The sequence below is a fragment of the Battus philenor genome, unplaced genomic scaffold (genome assembly GCF_028537555.1).
Source record: "Battus philenor isolate CCGP_79_NKW_IND1 unplaced genomic scaffold, ilBatPhil1.0.hap1 SCAF_7, whole genome shotgun sequence".
Taxonomy (NCBI): domain Eukaryota; kingdom Metazoa; phylum Arthropoda; class Insecta; order Lepidoptera; family Papilionidae; genus Battus; species Battus philenor.
The window spans coordinates 2,480,659-2,507,130 of NW_027181737.1; the positions used below are offsets into that span (position 1 = coordinate 2,480,659).

The 26,472-nt window shown below is 32.5% G+C and overlaps 1 protein-coding gene across 1 annotated transcript in view; it reads left to right on the top strand.

Annotated features, from left to right (window-relative positions):
- LOC137931136 (uncharacterized) overlaps window positions 1–26,472 on the top strand; it is a 269,824-nt gene that overhangs the window by 175,899 nt on the left and 67,453 nt on the right. The window contains exons 4-6 of the mRNA XM_068774536.1: window positions 16,872–17,036; window positions 18,401–18,517; window positions 19,278–19,455. Coding sequence (XP_068630637.1) covers window positions 16,872–17,036; window positions 18,401–18,517; window positions 19,278–19,455 — 460 coding nt within the window. The remainder of the gene's footprint in view (window positions 1–16,871; window positions 17,037–18,400; window positions 18,518–19,277; window positions 19,456–26,472) is intronic.

The following is a 26,472-nucleotide window of genomic DNA, read 5'->3' on the forward strand; positions in this document are numbered from 1 at the left end:
AGAAGGAGAAAAGTAAATACGAGTGTATAGTACAGTCTGAAACACTCAGCAACATGGGCCGTATTGGCGTATTAACGAAAATTGAAATTGTGAGCTCGAACCTTAGTCGAATAAAGAGAATAACGCGATGTAGCGACAGCGAACGCTTCCACGGGGGAGTGGCTGTCAAGCGTCAGGTCGCGTCGTGCCGACACGCCAACACGGCTCCGCCTCGAGATTATTTGACAAATTTCACGTCATTTCACGAAGATTTTGTTTTGGCGCAATTGAAATCTATTTTCGTCTTGTTTATTTTATATTCATTTAAGTAAGAAAAGGACCAATATTTAGCCACTTCCGCACATGCAGTGGTAGTCGTTCAATGACATGCACCACACGTGTTTCACCCCTCCACGGGGCATCTTCGGGAGTTAAGTTAGACCGATTAGTGCCAAACACAGAGTCTCTGTGTTTGGCACTAATCGGTTGAGTCACGTGTTGAGTAGTTTGGTGGTGGCGGTTGTGTCATTCGCATTGTTTGCCGCATACGCAATTATCAGCGGGCTGGCGGGCGGTACATTTCATTGCACGACTAGCACTGCATGTGCGGAAGTATCTAAATATTAGTCCTTTTCTTACTTAGGATGGACCGCGAGGAAACGCCTGATTCCATTAAATATATTCATTTATTTACATTCAATATTTTCATCACTTATAAATTTTTTTTGGGGACTCTTGTACCACCTATCATATGGAAGACAGTGACTTTTTATAATAATATTTTAGTTCGTATTTTCAGCGTGGGCGATCCGACATAGGATCAGTATACTTCCTTAGATTGCCAAACGGTCAACGCCGCCCTCCGATCTATACACTACATTCATTATACTTTACATTGACATGATCAGGTAAGCCTCGTTTCACCTTCGTTGGAGTGTTGTTGGCAGGCTCTGAAACGCGATGCCTTAGTTTTTAGTATAGTTCACGGACCCTTTCGCTCAGTCAACTCTTGTCCAACAAAGCTGTAAAAGTCTTAAGGCTAACAACGTTAACTTATAGAAACTATAATTTGCGGTTTATTATTACACTCCTCTTCCGTTCTTCACAATCTCTAATACTCTTCTTCTTCCAATCCTCGCGTTTTATTTCATTCTCTTTTACTTTCATTAACATTTCATGAACACCTCGCCTTTCTTCTTTCGCCACATTCTTTTAAAGCATAGTACAGTTTCAATTTTGATTTTTATTTCGGGACTCTTATACTTTTGTTACATTATTTCTATACTTGGTTAATTTTAGTAAATGATTTTTTTTGGCCTTACTCGTACCCGATCTTGAAGTAGCATTTTTACTTATTACCTCTGTCATATTTTCGGTATTTCTTAATATTTGCGCAATACCAGATAACGTGGTAATATTGGGTAGAGGCTTTTGTCATGCATGAAATGTTTATAGGATGATTTAATGATGATGGTTTTATAAATTGTCGCTGAAGGCTACACGGCTTTTCTCTCACTTCATACCGTACTCCTGTCACCGAATCACTTCAATCACAGATTTAGGAGCGATACGGTAAAGACCTTTACTTGATTTTAAATCATTCACTTTACGTTGAACAAGGAGTTAATTCATGAATCAAGTATTTAAAAACTTAGGTAGAAATGATTGATGAGATAATTGTGAAATTCTGAAGAATAGACGACGTATTAGTGCGATGGATCCACAATATTCTTCTCCAGAACTATATTTCCTACCCTCCGATACAAGTTGATTTATTTATTTTCATGAGCTAAATCAGTCACTGTCAAACTAAATTTTAAGGTATCGCTGATTTAGTATTTTTACTAGTTCAACGTATAGAATTATTGTTAAATTATTCATGGTTCTCTTTGTCTGTGATTCCTCGATTAGATTTTGATTTATATTGTAATTACTAGTAATATACAAAACGTACGCTGCTACCTGTAATTATATTTCTTCTCTGTTTAAGTATTTTTTATTGAAAGAATATTTATTAAATTATAGGTATCACAAATACGTGTCATTAAATCTGTAATCGGATTCTGATTTTTTATTTATTTACAAATGAAAGTCAATAGACGAGGTTTTCGCGAGAAATAAGATTTTAGAGTAAGTGTTGATTGAAGTCCTTCCGTTTTCTCTTCTGTCTAAATTTCTGCACTGCAAAGTCAAGCCTTACTGCACCGTAAAACTACCTTATCTTCAGTGATGTTTATATAATGATATTACAATACCAAGGTACCTTATTGAATATGAAATTAGATAGAGGAGACGGAATACTGACGATGCTTAGTGATAGGATTAAGAACGTGATCAGAAACTCGATTCGGACCACGCAATAGCACTACTATATAGTAAATGAATATCAATCTATCAAGTGACAGCTTTTTGTTCTTTTGTCTTGTCGTGATCTTAAAGAAATATTTAAATGACGTAGATTCTTGGGGACAATCAGATCTGTATGCTAAATGACATACAAAACATGTCTGATTAAAAATAAATGTAAAGTTCTTGGCTTTTTTAGGGCAGCAAGTGTCGAGTTTCTTAGCGAATAAGTAAATATAGCACCAAACATTTGTGATATGACATTTCTGATATAGACTCAAATTTTTTAGGCATTCATAGGCGAAATATTTGATCTCTGTCTCGCCTGATGGTAAGCTATGACGAGGTCCACGATAGCACATGCTTGCCTAGATGAAACCTATTCACTCTTGACTTCAAAACTCCTAAGTTATAATTATCTGGAAACAATGACCCCGGTAGAATTTTCCACTCGACTATTCGCACAATGTAATGTAATAGCAATACGCTTAGTGCAGATTTAAGGAATTTCAAACGTGTACAGACGATGATCGATTTTAATATGGAACGTGGAAATGTTTGGATAAAAAAGTATCAATGATTTTAGGTCCTCTATAAACAAGGCCTGTATAGGCCCAAATTATTATTAAACTTTAAAGTAGACTTGATGGAATCATTCAAAACTAGGTTAGGTAGACAAAAAAAGTCTGGTCGATAAACATGTACGCCAACGCAGAGAAGAAAAAAGAAAGAAGTTACTCCTTGTTTATTGAAAATACATTTCTAATTCTATTTGGCTAAGGTCTAAATTACATTAGAATTGTAACGTATATTAAGTCTTTCACATTCCAATATATCTAATTAAATGTATTCTTTCGAAGCAATTACTTCGCACCGCTACAGCCGTATCAATTACTTTGTTGTCTCCGTCTACAACGTCTAAGTCGTGGTAGCGAAGCGCGTCACGTTTTCTTAACGAAAAGGTATTTGCTGTTACAGGCACTAAAGATAAATTAAATTCTGAACATATCGAAATAGTACAATAGCATGTAAGATATAATTTATATTTTTCTATCTTCTTAGTAGAAAACGAACTCACAGTAATGAAATGTCATGATTATTTTTAACTTTTTAAATACCTTCAAATTAGGATTTTTAATATAATTTTGCAAAACATTGACTATCATTTAAAAAATAAAAAGAAACATTTTTAAAGTACATTGATGAAAAAGGGTTGTTACTCAATAAACGAATATTTGAAAGACGAGAATCTTTAGCAATAATGTCGCTTGGTTATTTTGATTTCATTTAGTCTATATCTGATAAAAATATATGTATGTTTGTGGATTTGAACTATAAAAAGATGTCGTTATAGAGTTTCTTCCAGCTTCTTCTACACGACTTTAACACTTTGCGAAGCAGAATAAATGTTTAAAAAAATAAGTTGGCCAATAAGAGTTCTGTCAAATTTTCCAATGTTGAATAATTTAGTTTTATCTTTATATGATTTATGTAAATAGTTGCAGATGTGGTACAAGAGAAGAATGCTGCCTATATTGTACACTTAGCATAAAAAGAACAAAATGTAAAAGGACTTGTTTCACAGTTTTTTTTATTTACATCTAGTGTCGTACATCTCAATCAGACATATCTTTCAATTTAATAAAATCTGCGACTCTCTAGAACACTTTAAATTGTTGGCAGCGAAGTAGCGAACTGAAATTCTAACTGGATATTTGGCGGAGGAATTGTAGCCTCTGTGAAATGCGCGGATAAAAGCAAATAAACCTCCATCCAACTTGACGCCGCCACTTCGGATTGTAAATATTTTTTTCGATAACCGAGACTAACTTAAGTGTTGAGCGAAAATGTTGTGAAACACATTTATGCTCACATAAGTAAGAGGTAGTATTTAAGTTTATAGCATGATCAATCCTAGACAAGGGTCATCATCAGATTCCAGGCCTTTGCGATCGATTTCCAATACTAGTTTACCGACTCGATTCCTCTTCCTACCTAAATAAACTATAATACTCCTATCAAAGCTACTTTGGAAGTACGTTCTGAAATAGCTGATGTTCGCATTTGAAACCTAACTCCTACATTAGATTATACCGGATACAAATTCGCTATGAGTCCTATCGTCATCTGTATTATTTCTGCCGTCAGCTGAACAAAGGCGTCACCTATAAATTTATAACAGGAACGATTTTTTTGAATGGCCACCGCTTTGGACGGCCTCTAATTCCCTCTACCATATTATTAGGATAAGAACTTTACATTTTCAGGTATAATATTTTTTTCATTTATTTATTTATTTTACCCCTTTCTTCCTTCACAGTATGTTTGCTATTCTTATCACCCTTTTATCTATAGCCTTTCATCACTCTATTCCCCCTCATCACATTCACTTATCTCCTTTTTCGTCTCTCAATTTTATTATTTAACAACACTAGTTTAAGGTTTACCTTAAATTTAGTTTTATCATTAAATTACTACTGTCTTACACCCTTTTTCTAGTTTTAGTTCCTTTCAATTACCTTCTTTACAATTGCTCTGCTATATTTTAGAAAGAGAAAAGAAGGAGAAAGGCGGTAGTTTCACCCTCTTTTTTTCCTAATCTCCATCTCACACTCTACTCTAAATCTTCTTTGGAAGACAATAGAACAGATTAGAAGCAACCTGCGTCAAGGTTCTTTCGACGACTCTAATAAGGTCTTCTGTTTTCATTATTGATAGACATCTTGTGCTGCGCTTATCCTTTTAAAAATTTATTCCTAAACAAGTGTTAAATGATCTTACCAATACTGTTTTAGATGCCAATTTTAGAAATCAAATTATGTGTACTCTTGACAAGCGTAAATATTTTCTTTTTTTACCAGGTTGTAAAGGGATTTCACTGTTGAGACATAAACTCATAAAGAGCTTAGTCCATAATGACAAGATTTTCAGATACTTCCAATTGCAATGTCTAATTATAAATAATTTGATTGGTTTTAAAGCGTGAATTAGCTGACAAACAATCATTATCATAATCATAATCTTTACATTTATTAAACTAATGTACTGTATTTTACTCTAAATTCCACGCACACTATTGCAGACAAGTCGTAATGGTTTAAAGTCAGGAACGAAAAATTTATTCAAGTTGCGTTCATTTCATAATCTCTGTGCTCCTAATTTCGTTTTATTATTTTCTGTTCCACCGCAGGTCCTCGCAGTGAACATCGTTTTGTTGAATTTAAAAAAGCGTTATTCAAATAATTCTTTCATGTTTCGCAGTCAAAACAATTCCAATGTTTCACTGTAAAAGTTTTAATCATTTCATTTAAAATTTTATAAATACATAAATAAAAACATAACTTATTATTATATAGTGTAAAAAAATATTTTATAAAGTTTACTAAAAATGTATTATTTACTTTCGTAAATGAATGCATGTATATGTACATAAAATTTAAAAGATTAAATGGTGTATATGTACACTCTATTTTAAAAACAATGGCTTCAGTAATTATAAACATAATGCTAGTATAGTAAAGAAAAACATTATCGAAATTCAAATTTCTACTTATTTAATTAATTATTGTTTATTGTCTGTGATTGCAGACCTTGTACTGTCACTTACGAAATGAAAAATAAATTATACATGTTTCAGAGTGTTCATTTTAGTTAGGCTGTTTAGAAATAAGTTTAGAAGGTTTTAAGATATTGCAGAGAAATCGTTTAATACTAAAATCTGAATTTTCAAATAATGAATCGATTTTTGAATAATGGTTGCTCTGACGGTGGCGAAAAAAGGGCACAAATAAGGGCTTATTGTTGCCTAAGATTAAAATTTAATGATAAAATAGTACTTAAAATTATGAAAACTATTACAGGCAGGATATTACGTTAGTAAAAGTACTAAAAATAGGAATTCCAACTTAACTACGTACAGTACTATTTAACCTATACTACGGCGATGATATTCAGTTGATATTTGATATTTGAACTTTTATAGCCTATCGTTATTGCTTGCAATCGTATTTAAAGTAAAGTTCTGGAAAAAAATATTTGTAAAAAAAAGCAAATAAAATATGAAATGATACTGGTAGGAAGCACTTGCCCTACTGTCAAGTTAAACTCTTACCCGCACTTTACCAACGTCATCTATTTTTATTGCCATTCATTCATTCAATGTCTACTGAATAACTATATACTCACTTAAACTGTTCCTGTATTTGTGTTATTCAAACGATATTTAAAATAATAAATTATATTTTCGATGTCATATTTTCATATTTCGAGGACGCTTTCAAAATAAATTCCCTTGCAATGCCTATCAATAATCACATAATATATTTTAAAATTTATCAATGCGTATAGAGATAAAATTTAATATAGTGTAAATAACTTTCTAAGTTATACTATTGCTTAGAAATTAACTGCTTAGTACGATCTGTGCAAGTGAAAAAAAAAATCCCGAGTGAGTTTTGAGTGGGTAGCCTAGATAAGAGCGTGTGGTAACCCTTGTCTATAAGTAAAGAATGTCATTATCTTATTCTTCTTTTCAGGCGATGGACGCCCACTGAAAGGCAAAAACCTCCCTCAAAAACCGCCAAGATTACCAGTCTTACTCTGCTCGCATCCAGAGACCTTAACTGTGTCGGTAGTCCACCTAGATGAAAGCCTACCCACGCAGCTTTACCGGCTTATGGTAGTCGCGCGAAAACCTTTCGAACCCAACTGCTATCGCTTGCACTAGCAATTTTTCGACTTACATCAGTGATCTTGCTTCTTCTGCTGATCTCTTTATTTCTCCGAGTATAGCCCTTTTGGTGACAAATGCTTTCTGGGTGATTTTGAGCCTTCTTATAAAGCCCGTCGTAAGTGATCAAGTTTCGGATACGTATGTCACAATGGCCAAAGACCTTTGTCGTTCGTTCTGTAGAGAAACGTAGATGGTGGAAAAAGATCATAAACTTCTAAAACGCATTCCCCAAAATTAATTCTAGTAAAATATTGACCGACTCGCTTCTTACCTACTGTGTTCAAATATGAGAAGTTTATTAAAAAGATCTGTAGCATAGGTCCAATAGTATTTGTCCTAAGGCTAATATGTCGATATTAATAATGAAGTTGATAAGTTAAAAGTATATATTAATAGTAGATATTTATTACATCACCAAAATGAAACATAATGGAGCAGTTAGAAACTATCGAAGGCAAAGCTACGTCTGATTTCATCGTTTAGAGAAATAGCCATGAATTATTTAGGACGAGGCAAGTAGGATCAATGTTTAAAGTGGGGATTACGTAGATTTCTGCATTCATTCCGCAACCCTAACATATGGATCTATTTACTTAACTAGTTGAGAATGTCTTCAACTTAAATGTATTTGTTGTGTCTTACATAACTTTACGTGGAATCGACCTATGCTATATATATTTATAATATTATATTTTTTACTTACTTATCTCGTCTTTTAAAATCAAAATTAAATTCAAACACATGTACATTGGATAAAAAATATAGTCTAAAATAATAATCACTGTGTATACTATTTCTGTTGAAACATAATACTTGTATGTACACAAATACATTTTGTAATTAGCTAAGTAGTCTTTCAACCTGTAAGCGCCCACTACAAGGCATAAGCCTCTCCCAAAAACATCTATAGAAGGATATAACATAATCGCAGCGCTTGGGAGGCGAATTGGCGATGGGAGTCTGGTATTTATTTATTTATTTTTATTTATTTAATATTCTTTATTGTACACGATAAGATACATAATATACAGATAAAATAATATACAGAAAAGTACAATGGGCGGTCTTATCACTCAAGGCAATCTCTTACAGACAACCATAGTAAGGAAAAGATAATAGTACTTATAAAGGTTAGTTCACGTGTACAAAAAAAATACATATTCACAAACGAACATAAATATACATAAACATACATCCATACGTATATAACATATATACTTATAATAAAAAAGGTTTAATACATATTATAAATATAATACAATAATAAATAAGAACATCAAACTGATTTGGATCGCACTTGCCTCGGATAAAATAAAGAAACAGAGGAAGAAAAAGTAATGAATGAAGGTATAAATAATCATAGATCTAGTAAATAATTTTTAACCATTGTCTTAAAAATAGGTAGTGACTGGTATTATGGTACGCAGAGTATGGTACAGCTAATCCTCTGGATATATGTAAGGAGTGGCAATTCTATGTAAATGCCAAAACGTGAATTATATCAGATTTTATTCCGAGTAACGAACCCGAAATCTACAATCGCATCTCTTAGACTATCGTTGAATTACTATTGCTTGTTTTAAATAATAAATATATTTAATCATTTCAAAAATACATCTATGTGTCTCTATTTACACCGTAATTTGATAACTAGTTTACCGATTTCATTCATCTTTTTTTATAATACTTTGTAAAAGGTTACAGAAAGAAAAAAATGAGAGTAAACTTTAAAATTTTCAGGAAACATAATGACTATTAAAACTTTACGTATTTAATAATTCTCTTTGAACTTCGGCGCATTTCACAGTTAAGCATGCTGCAATTTAATACTGGCGTTTTACACCAATATTTATCGATCTCTTATTGAGCTATACATTTATAGCTTTCATTTCTATAGCTACAACTCTAAATTTTCTTGGCTAATAAGTCAATCCGTACGGGATATTTATTTATGATAACTGTCGTTAATTTTTCTCGATGTTTCTCGAAGTACATTAGAGTTTAATAAATAAATAAGTGCCAAAGTTTTATGAAACTGTACTCAATTTGACAAATTATAATACAAGTGGCTTAAACTTAGCTAACAAGTTCACTAAACACCCCTTCCATAATTAAAGAATTCTCCCCCTCTACTGCCGCAACAGAACAAAGAGAGAAGTGAACCATTTCGTACCGGAAACTTTTATTTGTCTTACAAAGTTTTTGAAAGGGTGCTACTTGATGATAAGGAAGTTTCTGGACTATTCCTTATATTCTCTGTAGGGTTCATTCCGTGTTCAGGTTTAGTTTTATACCGCGCCAACCATCGTTACATATCCATCTCCAGTAACCCGATATCAAACATAACATTATGTAACATAATGTCCCCTGTACAGTAATAAAGGTGTCTAGAAAAAGAACAATACATTTTATATATATTATATTTTGATAAAGAGAGTAAACATGGGCTTATAAAATTCTGTAAACACTTAGCTAATAGTGTAATTAAGTCAAACAAGTAAGCAATTTAAACGATGTTGTAACATATATTCATTTAAAACTCCTGGACATTAGGAAGGAAGGTTCCTTTTTTTCTTACGCTAGTAGGCCTGTCTTTAACATTTGCCTACACATGAAGCTATGTATTCATTTTTGACAAGTTGCAGTAGTTATGTTATTCCCTGGTAAATAGTAACTACTGTGTAACTAATATATATACATATATATCTATATATATAATTAAAATCTTAAATGTATATCTTAAATATATATATTAGCTGCTCCGAAAAACTTCCCATTGACTGAAGTAATTAGCTACCTTGACGTATTTAAATAGAAAAACCTTTTTTTTGTCAAAAATCACTATATTCATTCATTCAATTCAGCAATCATTTATTCTTACAAAAATTAGTTTTATCGGATAATGTAAACCTTAAGTAATGTTGTTGTTATACTTTTATTGTAATGATTTCGTTTTTTATTCATAGTACCGTACACGGTGTGTTTTGTTTGATTACATCCAAAAACTTCCTTTTGACTTTTGATTAACGTCAAACTTTTGACTGACAAGAAGAAAAGGAAAAATAAATTTATTAATTCATGTATTACATGGTAGTATATATATAAAGGAAACATAGTAAAATATACATATATAATGTAATAAGTTAGATAACATTATAGAATTAAGATTAAAGTCACTGATGTGTTTACTAGAATAAAGTAAGGTCAACGTATATAAAGAAGCGAAGATCTGCAACATAAAACCAGACAATGTCATAATGGTATCAGAACTAACGCTGTAAAAATACGAACAACGCGCTATCTTTTGTGAATGTTCTTTGTTGTGATATATAAACGAAATATAAAAAGCTTTCATACTGCATTTTCCACCTTACTGGTTTACTGTACGGTAGGGTTGCCCGTCCGATTTTTTTTTAGTTCGTCAGTTGATAAACTTGTGAAAATATTTCAAGTAGTGAAATATTCGTGAGTAGTATTTTTTTAGTAAAAATATTTAAAACTGCCAATTCATAATAAATGTTACGTGGAACTAAGTGACAACATTTCTGGAAAATTCCATACCGTTTAATAAATAAATCTTCACATAAGTAAATAATAAGGATTATGGGCTACATCCAGAAATAATTGATCCCGAGTTAATAATAATGTACTTTCAGAGAACATTCATAAATCAGTATTAATACAGATTTTGTACCTCCAAGTCGTAGCACGTTTGATTATTGAAGAAAAATGGCGGTCTACGTATTGTTAATATTAGAAATAAAGATTGTTAAACTTGTTATACCTTACTCTACGCTTCATTTATATGAGTTTAACATACAACTACATACGATATGACAATACACTCTTATGTGTCTCTAAAATATTATGTAATAAAACTAAGAAGTTGATTTAACAAAAACACATAACAGTATCATTTATTTAGTGATTATTTACATATATATGGAAAATCTAAAACATAAACACAAATAAATAACAGACGCTACACAATTTCTTATTTAAGAGATCAAGGAAGTGTTATTTTGCTATTTTTTTAAACGCTGACAGCGATTTAGCGCATCTTATTGATCCTGGTAACTCATTCCACAACCTGACAGTGACAAAAGTAAAAGATTTCTACATAAACATAATAGAATGAGCATGGTTAGTCGAATCGTCAATTAACATTAAATTGCTAGCTTTACAGGAATCCTCCACCGGTTCGGAAGGTTCTGCTGTCAAGAGCAGAGAAACTGAATATTTACTCTTACAAATATAGCTTTACGTGGAGTCCATGACAATAATTAGCTTTCTGAGCGAGCATCAACAATATTTAATTGCACACATTAATATCAGTATAGTATTCTAGGATGGAATAATATTCGTTCGGTATTAAATTTTTAATTTTTAGTTCCATCAATGCTGATAAGATATGTGTTACTACACTGTTGAAAGATTAATAAATAGTTTCATATATTCGTGATAGATTTTCAAATATGAGCGTAGACAGGCAATTCTTTTGTTACATAGTGTTCGGTGAGAATTTTTATCTCGGCCAATGTAAAATAGCGTTCGGCATTAAAACAGTGGCTCGTGGAGCCGAGATAAAAGTCATGTATGAGAAATTTATTCAAGTCGCGTCCGCAGCTACCTCTTTGTGTTGCTAATTCCATTTTATTCTTTTCTGTTCTATTGTCATTAACCTCCTAAAATGCCATTATAAGTGTATATCCTCTAACAAGAGAAGTCATCTTATCTCCATTTAAAAATTATATTCGTATCATATTTATAATTCACGCAGTTACATTAATATTATAATTTGTAAGCTGATTTCATTTAAAGTTGAACTTATGAATTTTTTATCGTAACATCATTTCGTAGGGACTTTTTTAGATGGACCTGTTGTACGTCTTCGCCTTGTTAAAATTGATATTATATATAGTGTACACCACTAACATTAGGCAATACATATGTAAAGAAAATAGTTTCATTAATAACTATATTTTGTATTGGGCCGCTCTTATTTAATGTCGGTAAAGCAGTGACTGTTTAACTTTGACACTTCATAGATGGCGCTGTTAATAATTGTGTTGATGTTATCCATTGCGGTCCAAAATTATAATTTGTAAATTGCCTTTCATCTAAAGTTTGACTATTAAAACTTTCTGTGTCAATTTTAGACAAAGATCATTACATCATAGCAGCCATAGAATGCCCATTGTTGGGCACAAAGCTGCCCCATAAGTTTTAAAAACAACCGGTTGGAAGCTGCCTGCATCCAAAGGCTTTCGTGGACCTTAACCAAGTTATCTCTCCACCTTATGGGCAAACGTCCTATTCTGCGCCGGCAGGTCGTAATTTACGTTGCAATACCTACCTATCTTATCAATCCTATCTACCCTCTCTTATCAATACTATCCTACCTATCTAATCAATATCTACCCTCTCTTATCAATACTATCCTACCTATCTAATCAATATCTACCTACCTTACGACACCAGCGAATATCTGTTCTTCACGCTATGTGACCTGCACACTGCCTTTTCATCTTATCAATCCTCTAAGCCATCGCGAGGATATCCTCATTTCTGATTGGATCTCGTAATAATAATAAAACACAGAAATAATAATAATACAGAAATGCAATTGAAGCTCTTATTGTATTAAGCTGTTTCGTATAGACAAGACTTAGATAGATAGAAAAAGATTTTTAATATATGGCTATCGACTGTTAGAATAATGATACAACAAAATAAAACATACAGCTATTAGTGTGCAAAATTTGTGTGTAAAGTATAAAAAACATATAACAATTGAATACTGTGATCAAAAAGTAAAGTTAATATGTTTATAAAATATAAATTCTTCATTTATTGTTTCAAATAGATTTCATCCCCTTCTAAATAATCTCCTTCCGATAAAACGCACTTTTGGCAACGCTTTTTCCAGTCCTCCCAACAGTCGGAATAGTCTTCTTCTAGAATAGCCTTCAAGATCTTCTTAGATTCGATTTTTATCTTCTCAATCGTGTCGAAACGGCGTTACGCATTGGCCTTATAAGTTATTTAGCTAGAAGTCGCACGGAGCTAAATCAGGCTAATACAGTGGTTGCGGAACAATATTTGTCGAGTTTATGACGCTTTTTTCAGAAAAAAATGTGTGTTTTTGTCACAAATTGCGATTTGACGCGTTTGGGGCACAAAATATCCTTCAAAATGATTTGGGCTGCACCAAATAATATTCAAGGTTTTGACAAATAGAGGCTACGCAAAAGTTAAAGACAGTTAAAGTAATCTAGGAAAAAAACCTGTCTTCCTAATGCCCTGAACTTTTAAATAACAATTTCACCTAACTTTTGATCACAATATTAAAGCATATTTGCTGTCAGATCATTAATTGGATCATAAATCAATGGTTTCAAAGGTTTTACCTTAGTTTTTGATTTCAGGAACATACATACTCTAAATATTATCATACGTAACAATATAAAAATAATTAAAAGGCAATAGAGGAAATGAAAAAATTAATACATTGACTTCTTAATAAAATTTACAGGTAGAATTTTTTTATATATATGCAATCAATTTTAGGCCATAAGATTTGTTCCTTTTTCTTTATTACGTTTGGGGCGCTCCAATGTTGAAAATACCTTATTCACCATCTGTTGCCAAAGTTTTTATGGCGTTTAGTCAAAATTTTACACTCATTTTTTTTCCAAAATAAACAAATTATTAGTTAGTTACGATATTTACGAATAATATTTTACTCAACCAAATTATTTTGTATATATCAATTAAGCAATAATTCATATTATATATACAGTTTTGAATTACTAGTTATCTTGGAAATAAACCTCCACCGAATATTTTTAACAGGACAGAAGACATCGAAAGACACATGGAAATCGACCTATATTCAGAATCTTTCGATGAGTACTACAGCCTCATCTGTCTGCCTTGCCTTGGCTGGACGTCTTTTTTTTTGAGTAAGAAAAGGACCAATATTTAGCCACTCCCGCACATGCAGTGGTAGTCGTGCAATAAAGTGCAGAGTCAGAGCCCGCTGATAAATGCATATGCGGCAAACAACGCGAATCACACAACCGCCATCGTCAAATCACTCAACACGTGTTTCACCCCTCCACAGGGCATCTTCAGGGGTTATGTTACACCGATTAGTGCCAAACACAGAGTCCTTTTTTTTACTCGAGGGGAAATCCTGCATGGGATACCTCTCCGCTGCGGAAGAAACGAAAGGGTTATGCCGGACTCTTACCGACTCAAACTCCACGATCTTCTTCAACGCCTTTTGTTGAAACTACGTGAACGTTTTCACATACTACCGCAGTTTAAAAGTGGTGTTCCAGTGCCTCTACTCCTTATTTGCGGCGAGTCACCCCGACTTCGAGACAGGCGTGCTATAACACCCTCCGAAGTTCAAGTATTCGACTGCGGATGAGGAGCTCAGATGTTATTTCTCTCTCTTTCCTCCTTCTGCGAAATCACTTTTTCGCTAGGTTAAACCAGCGCTTCATGAATGTTCGTTCTGTACCATCGAGTTCACGGCGCAGCTGTTCCCAAGCTGTACATTCCTAAAGTGTGTGCTGAGCTGAGGGTACATCCTCTTCACTACCACAATGATGGCATATCGTCAACAGTTTCCCGCCTATGCGACACAGGTACTTTCCAAAGCAACCATGCCCTGAAAGTACCTGCAGTATCCGGAATGTTAAAGTACCGTACCGCCTGTTCGTTTAGTCCTCTAAAACCGGGTGAATACTCTTGAACTGCTCAATCGTTCCTTCCACTATTTTAGTAGGAACTGTCGAGTGAAGAACGTCTGCGGTACCAATTCTCCCGGCGAGGTTTGATCGCAAGCCCGTACTTCCAGGCGCCTCTGATATATATAGGCTAAAAGCCTGGCCTCAAGATCCCTTAGTAGAGATCCTGCCAATGCACATGCTGCTTCACAAGAGATGGTGTGGTAACCAATTATAGCACCAATAGACATGGCCCTTTGAGGAAGTCTGAGAAGAACAACGGTACGCTCCGTAAGAACATCGGCCCACATAAGATCTCTACATAAAACCATGGGTGGACGGCAATGGTACCACACCAGAAACGTGGGACCGTAGTGGATCTGTTTTATGCGCTATGAAAGCTGCCCACTACTACAGCAACTTTCTAAATTAAATATGAATAACATAACATTTAATTTTACATTAATTTCTTTACTTAATCATGTAAATTTAAATAAGACATTTATTATTACAGTATAAATTAAACATTGTATAAAAAAATTGTGATTGTCTATATAAACTAAGGCAAGCGTATCTTAACGAAAATGTCTTCTCGAATTACAGTAATGCCTACTCAGAAACGGTTCCAAGGGGATTTGTACCAAGCTTATGATGTAATCTCATACATTTTCTTTTTTTTATTTTCTTTATAAATTGTACGTATTTTAATATTATTTATAGGTTCATATAGACTTGAAATATTATTAATTACATTTTCCAATGCTAAGGAAAAAAATATGTAACTATAAATGTAATAAATATATATACAGTGAGTAGTATTTTTATGAAGCATGAAAACAACACCTCGACAACTCTGATATCACGCATTCCATTACAAAAGATAATAGTAAAACATTACAGGGAAGAAAGTCCCAATGAGACTGATAATTGGGGGGAAGAGTAATTGTGGGGGAGTAACAGAAGAGCTTGATTTTCAAATTTCTGGTTAAGGTTTCTATACTATGCAAGTTACAAAAGAGTTGTACATTCATTTAAATAGTACACGAAACAGTTTAAATATAAATAAAGGATAACTGTTGTGATATTTACTTGTTAAAATAAAATTTTGGGCATTTTTATTTGATATGAAAAACTTATCTGAAGTTCCAATTTCAAAATAAATAAAATGAAACACCAAAAAGTATACAGCAGATCACTGCAACAAATCCTGACTAAGTTACCAAAGCAGCCAGCGGTAGCTGGCGGATGTGCCTTCACTATACGACAACAAGGCTGTAATTTAGACGGACAATCCTATCTAAGATAGTACCGAACTCCCAACTCCGTTAGGAAGAGCAGCTCCTCGCTTGCATCTGGTCCCACTTTTTGAATTGCCCCTTTTATATCGCCCCCTCTATTGGGGACCTTTCGTACACCCCTATCTAGAGAGAGACAGGGTGTTTCTATATTAAATATTTTTCGCGTTCTTATTTTATTTTTTTATCTATTCTTAAATTCTACTCCATGTTTTTTATTCGTCATCAACTTTTCGTTACAAGATCTTACTATCTCTCGACTTACTTGTCTTCTTATACACACCACGTTCCTTACATCTCTTCGACTCTTAAAATTTTACAGTAAATTACTTCTTTATATCACAGTACAGATTTATGAATTTTATTTTATCATCCTTTTTATCTATCTTGTTTTTCTATTTACATACTTTCCATTTTTAGTTATTTTATATTAATTTGTAGCTTTTCAATATAATATTTACGTTCTAAAACTCTGCCTCATTTGGAGTCATTGAGAGTCGTGAGCAATGTTCGGATTTCTCACCCAAAAATCATTTCGTAGGGAGTTTTCTTACCTGGACTTGGTGCTTGTCTTGTCTTGTCTTGTCTTGTTAACATTATCATAATATATAGTATACAGAACTAACATTAAGAAATACGTATATAAAAACCTTGATTCATCAAAGTTCCAATGCCAAATAATTACGGCAAAGAGTCTGGAAAAGGTTGGACAATTTCTCCTCTTCAAATTTGATAGTATTTATTGCGAAATACATTATTTAACAAAAATTTTCTTTCCAGATACAAGGCAAACCCATCATTCAGCAGAGGATCCTTCCCAGTCCAGCTGTTGCCATAGACGTCCCACATATACAAGATCACAGTACTTCACCACCTGGTGATGAGAATAGCAACATCATTTTTAGACCTTGGAAAACTTTTGGACCATTTGTTGACACTATACAGGTAAACATTATATTATTTTGTTTATTCGATAATGCTATTTATGTATTTCTATAGGACGTTATTTTAATGTTATTAAGAAAGTTTTTTTTTACCGTTTATTTAACATTACAAAGAAGAGTTACAATTATCGATAGGTGTTAACATAGGTTTAGAAATAATGATCACAAGGCTGACAAGCGACCCTGGTAAGGTCGTTTAAAGACGAATAGACCACTTCAAACCAGTCCTATTAATAATCTCTCGAGTAGATTTTGTCCAGAAATTAAAGTCAAAGGTCTTAAATGTTGATAATGTTTGCACGAGAAACTATCCCGTGTTTATTTTTGTTCTAAGAGAATTGATTTCGATTAAGAAACTTTAAATAATTGAAAATGAATTTGAACTAAGGCAATGAGTAAAAGAGAATAAATCTGTGCTTAGAGTGTACAATAAAATGTTAGAAATTAAAAAATGATCTAAAACAACGAAGAAGGATAATAAACTATGGTCTTTTATACTAAGAACAGCTAATCTGACATAATAGAGAATGATGTAACAAATTCAACAAAACAATGAATCCTCTAGAGAAATTGAGATTTTCTTCAAACAATTATAATACACTAATTGCTTCCTGACGTTGATTAATGGTATTCCACCCGGCCAATGTTCCTATCCTTTAATCATTTTGGTTTTGGAACGTATCCATTACTTAGATGGAGTCCTATTCATCAGGAAATAGATTGGTTATCAGCTAACACCTGTTTTATGAACACTTCTACAATTTCAATTTCGACATTTAAGTACTTTAATATATATATCTTCATGTCGGTCAATAGATTCTCACTGCAAGGCATTAGTTTCTCTCAAAAGATCGTCACAATCAATGCTCTCGAACTGTCAACATCCATTAACTTCCTATTACTTTGACTGTGTTAACGGTCTAACTATAATGATATACTTGCTATTCCTTAGAATCCAAATATACCTCAAACCTACCCAACTAAGGTAAATAGATACCAAGCCCTGGTTAGTGAAATATCTGTGAATCAAAGCATAGTGAATTCACATACAACGGAGGTGGAAGAGAGAGGTATAACAGTGACATCTTTCTATAGTATGTTAGATGTTATACCTGTTAAAAAATGAAATTAGCTTACTTCTGGACTTCCTAAGAAGAATTGGGAGGATCATTAATAACTTGGCTAGGTAAGAAGAAGAGTGTAATGTTTGAAAGTGAACACCAACACGTTGACAGCTTTGAGTAAAAATGCATAATATATAAGTCCCTTTTAAGTTTTAGCATATGTTACTTTAGATACAGTATGTATTATTATAATATAAGTAGCGGTAATATTAATTTTTTTAATCTGTTTTGTTTGATTTAGGATGGTGAACTGATACCTAGTCAAGACACCGTTCTATTTCCAAAGCCACGGAATAACGATGGCGCGATAGATGAAGAAGTCACGGATCCAATGCCAACAGCAGTGACATCGAAAAAGGTACGATATATCAATTACAATTTAATATTTGTAAATAGTTGTTTCTCAAACTATTCTCTTACGTATTTTAACATTTTAATGTGGAACTTTGATTTGTTTAATACATTTTATTTAATAAACACATTTGTAACTACGGTTTTAGATGTGAAAAGTAACAAATTTGTTTATTTTATTATTTACTGAAAACCTAATGAAAGGAAAACAAAATTTATATACACACTAAATTTTTATATGTAATGTCTCACTATAGCCTTTCCAAAAATCTAACACCCCCCCTATGTAATATATAGTCATTTTTGAAGTGCTATTAACAATCAAATTGCCCACTTGTGGGGTATCAGGTCCTCACTAGTAAACACTTAGGTAGAATATAAATAAAAAAAAATGTAAAAATAAAAAGGGAAGAATGATAGACGAACAGAGCAAAAGGGTAAGAAAGAAGAAATGTGGCATAAAAGAATGGAATGAAAGATCATGTGAAGAATGGAAGCAGAGAACGGAAATAAAAAAAAACTAAGTGAAAAAAAATTGTCCAAAAAAGACCCTGTCCCACCACAAGATAGGGGTGCGAGAGGCCCCCAATAGCGGTCATGAAAAAAAAATAAAAAAAACACTTAGGTAGACTAAAGACTTTCTTTTAGGTATACTTTACTATAATCGTATTACTAACGTAGTACTATTACGTTTTATACGTGTTTCTTAGTTACTAGTTCAATATGTATATATCCATTTTAATTATTCATGTTGTCATTATTCTCAGGTGGCGTCAATTAGCCAGCTGTCGTTTATGGTGCGACCCGATAGCTTCGAGCGAGGACAGTTGCGTCTCACGTGTATATCGTCGGTACATTCCGTGTACAGCGAGCAAGCCGAGCTTGTTATCAACGAGGAACGGCCTCAAATCGCCTCCGTTCTCGGCACAAGAGACCGGGCGTCAGGTAATCATTTTTTGTATATTACCATACATATTCTTATAGTTTCTAACTATACACCTATCCCCCGATTTACACGCTACGTTTTACACGGTTTTCCAAAAAAGTTTTTTTTTTGTTTTAATAACCGAATGCTTCGAATCGGCACAAATAACTTTGAGTGATGAAACTGAATTCGAACCTTCGATTCCGAAAAAAAGAATGAGAATAATTTCTTTTTTGTTCTTCCATTTAATGTATCGTAATTAAATAAAAAAAACAGTTTTTCCGTAATATATTAAATATTTTAACTTGTCAATGCATTTTATTTTTATATCTGTGTACGTCTAAAATTATTGAAAAAAATCCGCAACTGTTAAATAGCAAAATCATGCATTTTCTGCGAGTTTTTCGATTTACACGGTTTTGACTTGAATATTTTTAATTTTCGATTTTCACTTTTTTTTAAGGAACGTATATACCGTGTAAATCGGGTGATAGGTGTACTTTGTAGGCATGTAATATGAAGATTATAAAGCAAACAACTGCACCTATTAGGGAATCGGAAAGTAATAGCATTTCAGTCGACATGTTTTACAGAAAAACCGATTGATTTTTAATGCTCCGGCATTAAAAATTTGTGTACTAGATCGCAAATGGTTGTTGAAAACGTAGGTGAATATATTGTTGATTACTTACTTTTTAAAAATGTAGTCGTGTGAATATAACTTAATAAAGCGACATTACTTTCCGATCCCTCTAATATATTACTCGGTTAAGAAAAATTGCCTCGCATTGCTGGCCATTATCACCACAAAACTTTTTTTTTACTTGCGCATTTAAATTCAAATTCGAATACAGATTTCAATTCGGACGCCGTCAGTAATATAACCTCTGTCTTTGCGTTTGGGTTGATTTTAAGAGATAAATAAATTCACCGGTGGCAGTACACATTATTAACCCTTTCCACTCCAAGGCTGTTATGTAGCATCGATAAAATTTAATTGAATTATAGTATCTTGCGATTCTAGAATATGTTTCATTCATTCGTGATTCAAACATTTTAGTAACAAAAATCTTACCTGTTTTAAAATTTTCCGCAAAAAGAAGTATTACACCATGTCGAGTATCACTCGACAGTGGAGCTTGTGGAACAAAATCAGTGTCGAGTGACACTCGACATTGGAGTGGAAAGGGTTAATAGAGCATACAGGTGATATTGCCTGTAAGAAGATATAAATACGTACTTGCGTCGTAGCATACCTTAAATAAACGCTCATGTTTTTATTTTGGACAGGACACTTCAAAGACACTCTTTTTATTATTAGGATATACGTTCCACAGACATTATCGTCGGTGCCTTTGTTTTACATTCACGTTTTTTATTTCCACTTATTTCGCTCTCATTTTTGCATGTTACAGTATTTAAGTTAAAAATTAAGTCTCTTAATCTATTTTAACGACGCCGTAATAAAGTCCAGTTTTTAAGATTACGTTTCGTGCGACCACTTTCTCTACGAGTATATTGCCATCCGCGGGTTGTACGCCAATATTTGTACGACGGTTTCCGTATTCGCCATATCGATGATATCTAACTACAAAGATACTGTTATTAAAAATTACGTTAGAGTTGCCAATAATGATATATACTAATGAATAGTGTTAGGAATTTATTAAAAATTACTTTCACACTACTACACCACCATTTTATATAAAAGTGATACAATCTGAAATTAAGAATGACCAATTAATATTAAACAATAAAACAATTGAATCTAGCAGTGGTAGCCTGGCGGTAAAGGGTCGTGTCTTGCGACGGGTCGCGGATTCGATTCCCGGGATACATTTTTTAATAACTATTTTTTTTTGTATTAATGGTGCATAATTGCCACACACACACAAACAGTTTTCCAGATGATGGGCAGCAGCATCCTCTGCGAACCATTATGCAAACCAAGCCTGCTGAGCATGACAATTATATATATATATATATATATATATATATATATATATACAGATATGTATAGTGTGTATATATCTATGTATATATATATATAAATACGTTATCTATGATCATAACACTAAGTATATAATCAAATCAAAAATGTATTTATTATTAAAAAAAGGGTCAAAGAAAATTCATTGAAATTTTCGATACACCGATACCTTAATTAAATATCTCACGTAGTACCAAATGTTGTTAGCATTGGAAGACTCTTAATTAAGAATTATTTAAACTAATTTTCAAAAATATTTTACAGTTAAATTTACTTGTTATCATATTATAATCATGTCTAGAAAACTATATTAATTTTAAAATATTCGCTTATAGTAAATATAATTAATTTGTTATTAAAATAGAATATTGAGTTAGTTCATCGCTTCGAAGAATGTAGCTTGGGGTGAAGTTAAATATTTATTCTTTGGAAATTATTTCTTCACGAAATGAAATCAGTTTATTCTTTATTAAATAAAATAATTATTACTTGGTGCTTTTATAATTTGTTTTTATTATTTTTTATATTATTATAAATTTCGAATGAGAATCGAAGTTAGACTAATAAACAAGTACTCGCAGAGTTATATTTGTAGCAGTTTCTGTCACATGTGAACACATGTCACATGTGAAGTTTGTTTCTACATCTGAAATACATCGATTAGTCATTTAAATTCATTTATATATTAACTTTTGCAGTGTAACAAGGTCTCCCGTTAAATGGAATGACAACATAGTTAGGCACGCGGGTTGAGTTCAGTGCAAATTCTTTGATGCAGATCTATGCCTTCCTGTGGACGGCTATCGGCTGACATATTGATGATATACTGACCGGTTCTAAAATCAAAAAATTAAACGTAGAATATCATTAATTTAAAAAGAAAGAGCGCCAAATATACTCTTGTCACTTGCCCCATATTAAGTTCAAATATCAGCGTCACAAAGCGTAACGGGAAAATTGCATTGCAGATCGTTAGGAATTTTTATATTTCCATGTAAACACTCCTTTGAATACCTAGAAAGCAAACCAATCCCACTCTACAATTCAAATATTTGCTGCAACTGACTTGCAATTCGCCTGAAGAGAACTTTCCAAACGGGAGTGCTTCAAGCCGAGTGAATAAATATGTTAAAATGAAAAAATCCATTTCAGTTACCATGTCAATATAATTACACTCAGAACTGAAGGAATATTTAAATCGAATGGCATGAAAACACGCGGAGAAATTACGATATATCAAGCTAATTTTGTAGAATTCACTCTCCAATACTACGAATGTTCAAACTAACATATGCAGTAGTAACACTGTGCACTGGTTCTATACATAGTTCACGTTGAAATACTCTAAATTATCTACCGGCCTGAATTCCTTCCTAATTCCTAATATTCCACTGGAATAAATTATTGTAATATCATTTAGTCACTCATGTGAATTGTCCACGTGTAAACTTTATATTCTAGTGAATTGTAACAAATGCAAAAAAGGTAAATTAGAGAATGTGACGAATAATAGAGGAATTAATAAAATACGTTGAGATGGATAAAATAAGAATCTGAAAATAATATTAATGTGAAAAAATATTATGTTTACGGATCGTAATGAATAACGGAGCCATAAAAACAGCGGACAAATTAAATAAAATGAAAAAACTCATTTTTTAATATTTTTTGGCATTTCATCGAGAAATTTTAAATAATCAAGAACGTTCTAGATCTATTGCCGGGAGATTTCATGTAGTTATCTTCAATTTACTAGAATATTATATATTTTACGTGTATATAATATCTTCTTATTTAATCCAACAATTATACAATTTTACGACGCTGTTACATCTTCTTAATAGGAGACAAAACACGCCGCCACATATTTTTTAATTTGCTACAAGATAATACAAAAAAAAAAAACGAATATAAAAATAAAAATAGGAAAGGGTACTAAACATAAAAGTAAAGTAAAGCTATAAAGTTAAACTAAAATAGAGTTAAAATAGTTAAAATAGTAATAGAGATAAGAACAAAAAAGTAAAATTAAAAATATGAAATTGTAAAACGTTGTAGAACTAAAGATAGTGATGATGAAAGAGTGTCGATATGTGTAAGAATTGTGAATGAAAAAAAAAGAGAATGTAACAAAATGTAAAGTTCGAAAAAGGATAGAATGGAAAAAAATGTGAAGGACGTTAGGAAAGAATGCTAATAGATATTAAATGTAAAAATGCACAAAATTCTCTTTTATAGCTGAGATATGGAGAACGAAAGACGCTCAAAAATGATGCCTCTAACATCTTATAAAAATATATATAAAATACATTCAGCTAATTTAGATCAATTATCAAAAATCACTAACGAAACCAAACGCTTTTCAACAGCTGTATATGATAACGTACAGTCAAAACATCAATTCAAAGTTCCCCATCGTACAATATTACATGAATTTCGGCACAATTCGAATAAACGAGAAGCGAAATCCACCAATCCCTCGCATAGATAGGCAATCACTCAAATATTTGCAGTGACTGGATTCTACGGCTTCCTTGATGTTTGTCGAGTCTGAATATTCCGGACGAATAAGCAAAGGTGATGTTAATGTATGTTGACAGTGTGATGCTGCGTTTGCTATGTTTATACATTGCCGAAAGCAAATACGGCCGGGGCGCCTATAAGCGGCGTTATCAAGATTTTGTTTTCAACAGAAAATTTACGTGCAATATGTTAATTGTCACAAAATCTTGTTTAATTATAAATAAATATTTATCATCATCATTATCATTTCAACTGTAGGATATCGTTTGCTAGACTTAAAACTCACTTCTAGATTTCCAATAAGACCAATCTGCGTCCAGGAATTTCTGTCGACCTGAACAAGAACGTCTGTCCGCATTGTGAATGATGGAAGGCTTGCGTTGCGCTGGTCTGTGGTCTCAAAAACCTTAAAGCCCTTGCAGCCAGTCTACGTTTATGTCCGTTACTTTTTTTCACCTTCAGATCTCTTCCTTTCCTTTTTCGATCGCGTAAAGAAATCTGGATCATGGCGTTCTCTATGGCTCATTGGTTCACTAAGTTCATTAATCAGACCTAGAAACCTAGAGTTAACGTGTAGTAAATATTGGTAAGCCAACATAATTATCGAGTAAAAGAGAGAAAGAAGAATTTGTTAGCTTGGCTTGTTCAATATATATATATATTGAACAAGACGCATTTTTCTAGTATCTATATCTAGTATCAGCTATTTTAAAAATTGAGGTAATGAAAACAATACGTTATGACGAATATTTTTTCACTATTTAAATAGACAGTTAAAGTTCAAATGATAGCATGTTTGTGGTACATAACTCAATATATGTCATACAAACACGTCAACATTTCTATGCAAACGAACCAATGCCTAACATAGCGTGTATCCAGAAAATCTTGGATACAAAAGCACCAATGAATATTGTCATAGATAAATCAGCGTCAGTGACGCGAATTTCATATGTAAAGTTCTATTCCGATAAACCAATCGGCGTATGAAAAGCGAAACAACCCGTGCTGAATATCACACAGACAATTCTTATGGAACTGCAAGATGGAACTCTAAGTTGAGTTTATATATATACATAGATATATATATATATGAGATAAAACGCTGTATAAAATTATACCAAAAATTTCATGTACTAGCCCTTGTCTTAATAAATATATCTGATATTGTTTTATTATTGATTATTTATTATTTTAGCCTCTTTATTTCCAAATTGAATAATATATAAAACAAATATAGCATATGATTATGAAGTAAATCATATCAAGATAAGGTATGAAAAACGAGTCAACATAACCTGAAATAAATTCTGGAGCAACAAAGAAACCATTAAATCAGAATTACCGTAAAAACTTAAGAAAAAAATGGCCTCATGTTTACTACCTTGTCTTACATATGGCTTCCAGACATGGATTTACAATAGCTACACCAAAACTAATATACAAGTGTGCCAGAGAACGATGAAAAGGAATCTACAAAACATACAAAGCCAACATTGAAAAAAAAAACACAAATAGGAAAATCAACAAAAATATGGAATTGAGCTGTACATATTGCATGCATGGACAAGAAAAATTTGAAACTAAGGGTAACTATATTGCAAGGATCAACAAATAAAAGATTAAAAGGTAGATCAAAGGAAAAATTGATTGATGAAATAAAAAGAAAAACTGGATCACCGAAGCGAAAAAGGGACAGATGTGGAGCAAAATGGAGGAGGCCTTTATTAGTAGGGGGGTCCATAATGATTGCTTTATTGTTAAAATTAATTAATTTATTAATTAAGTATTATTAATTAAGTAATTACTTAAGAGATTAACTTTCACGATCTCGTATCAAATATTAACATTGACATACCTTGCAAGGACCATAAATATATTCTACTCGTATGTGTACATGATACACGGTCTAACTAAATAATTATTAAGATCAAATTCATACATTTAATATTGGAACTTTTAACAGAACTCTTATTGATTGTCAACTTATTATTTAATTTTTGACTTTGCTTTTTATTATAGCTGTGGAGAAGCAAGAACAAACTCCAAAACAAGTCAGCACTATAGGTAAAACAGTTTTTATGTGCGAATAAGCAATAAATTAAATTTTTAATAGTATAATTACAGAATCAGCACGTCATTAACTCCTTTTTCGGCCATTGTTCCCTTCGAATTAGTCTATTTAAGAGTTCATTCATATTTGTTTTTATGTAACCATCATTCCTTTTGAATTAGTCCATTTCAAAGTTCGTTCGTGTTTATTTCATTTCTCAGATCGTACTAGTTTGAGTTAGTAAACGTTTCCGCCAAGACATGAAAAATAAAAAGAAACTATCTAATTAAAAATTGCATTAAAAAGTTAATTAAAACAGTTTTTCAGTTTAAGGGAAAAATTGCTTTAGCCACTAAATTCAAAACGTTTGTGAATATGTCCACCAAAACTATTGACTTTGTTGTATAGTTTTCCCAGGTCTGGATGCTTTTGGATCCCAACTAACCTAACAAATGTCATTATAGGCTACAC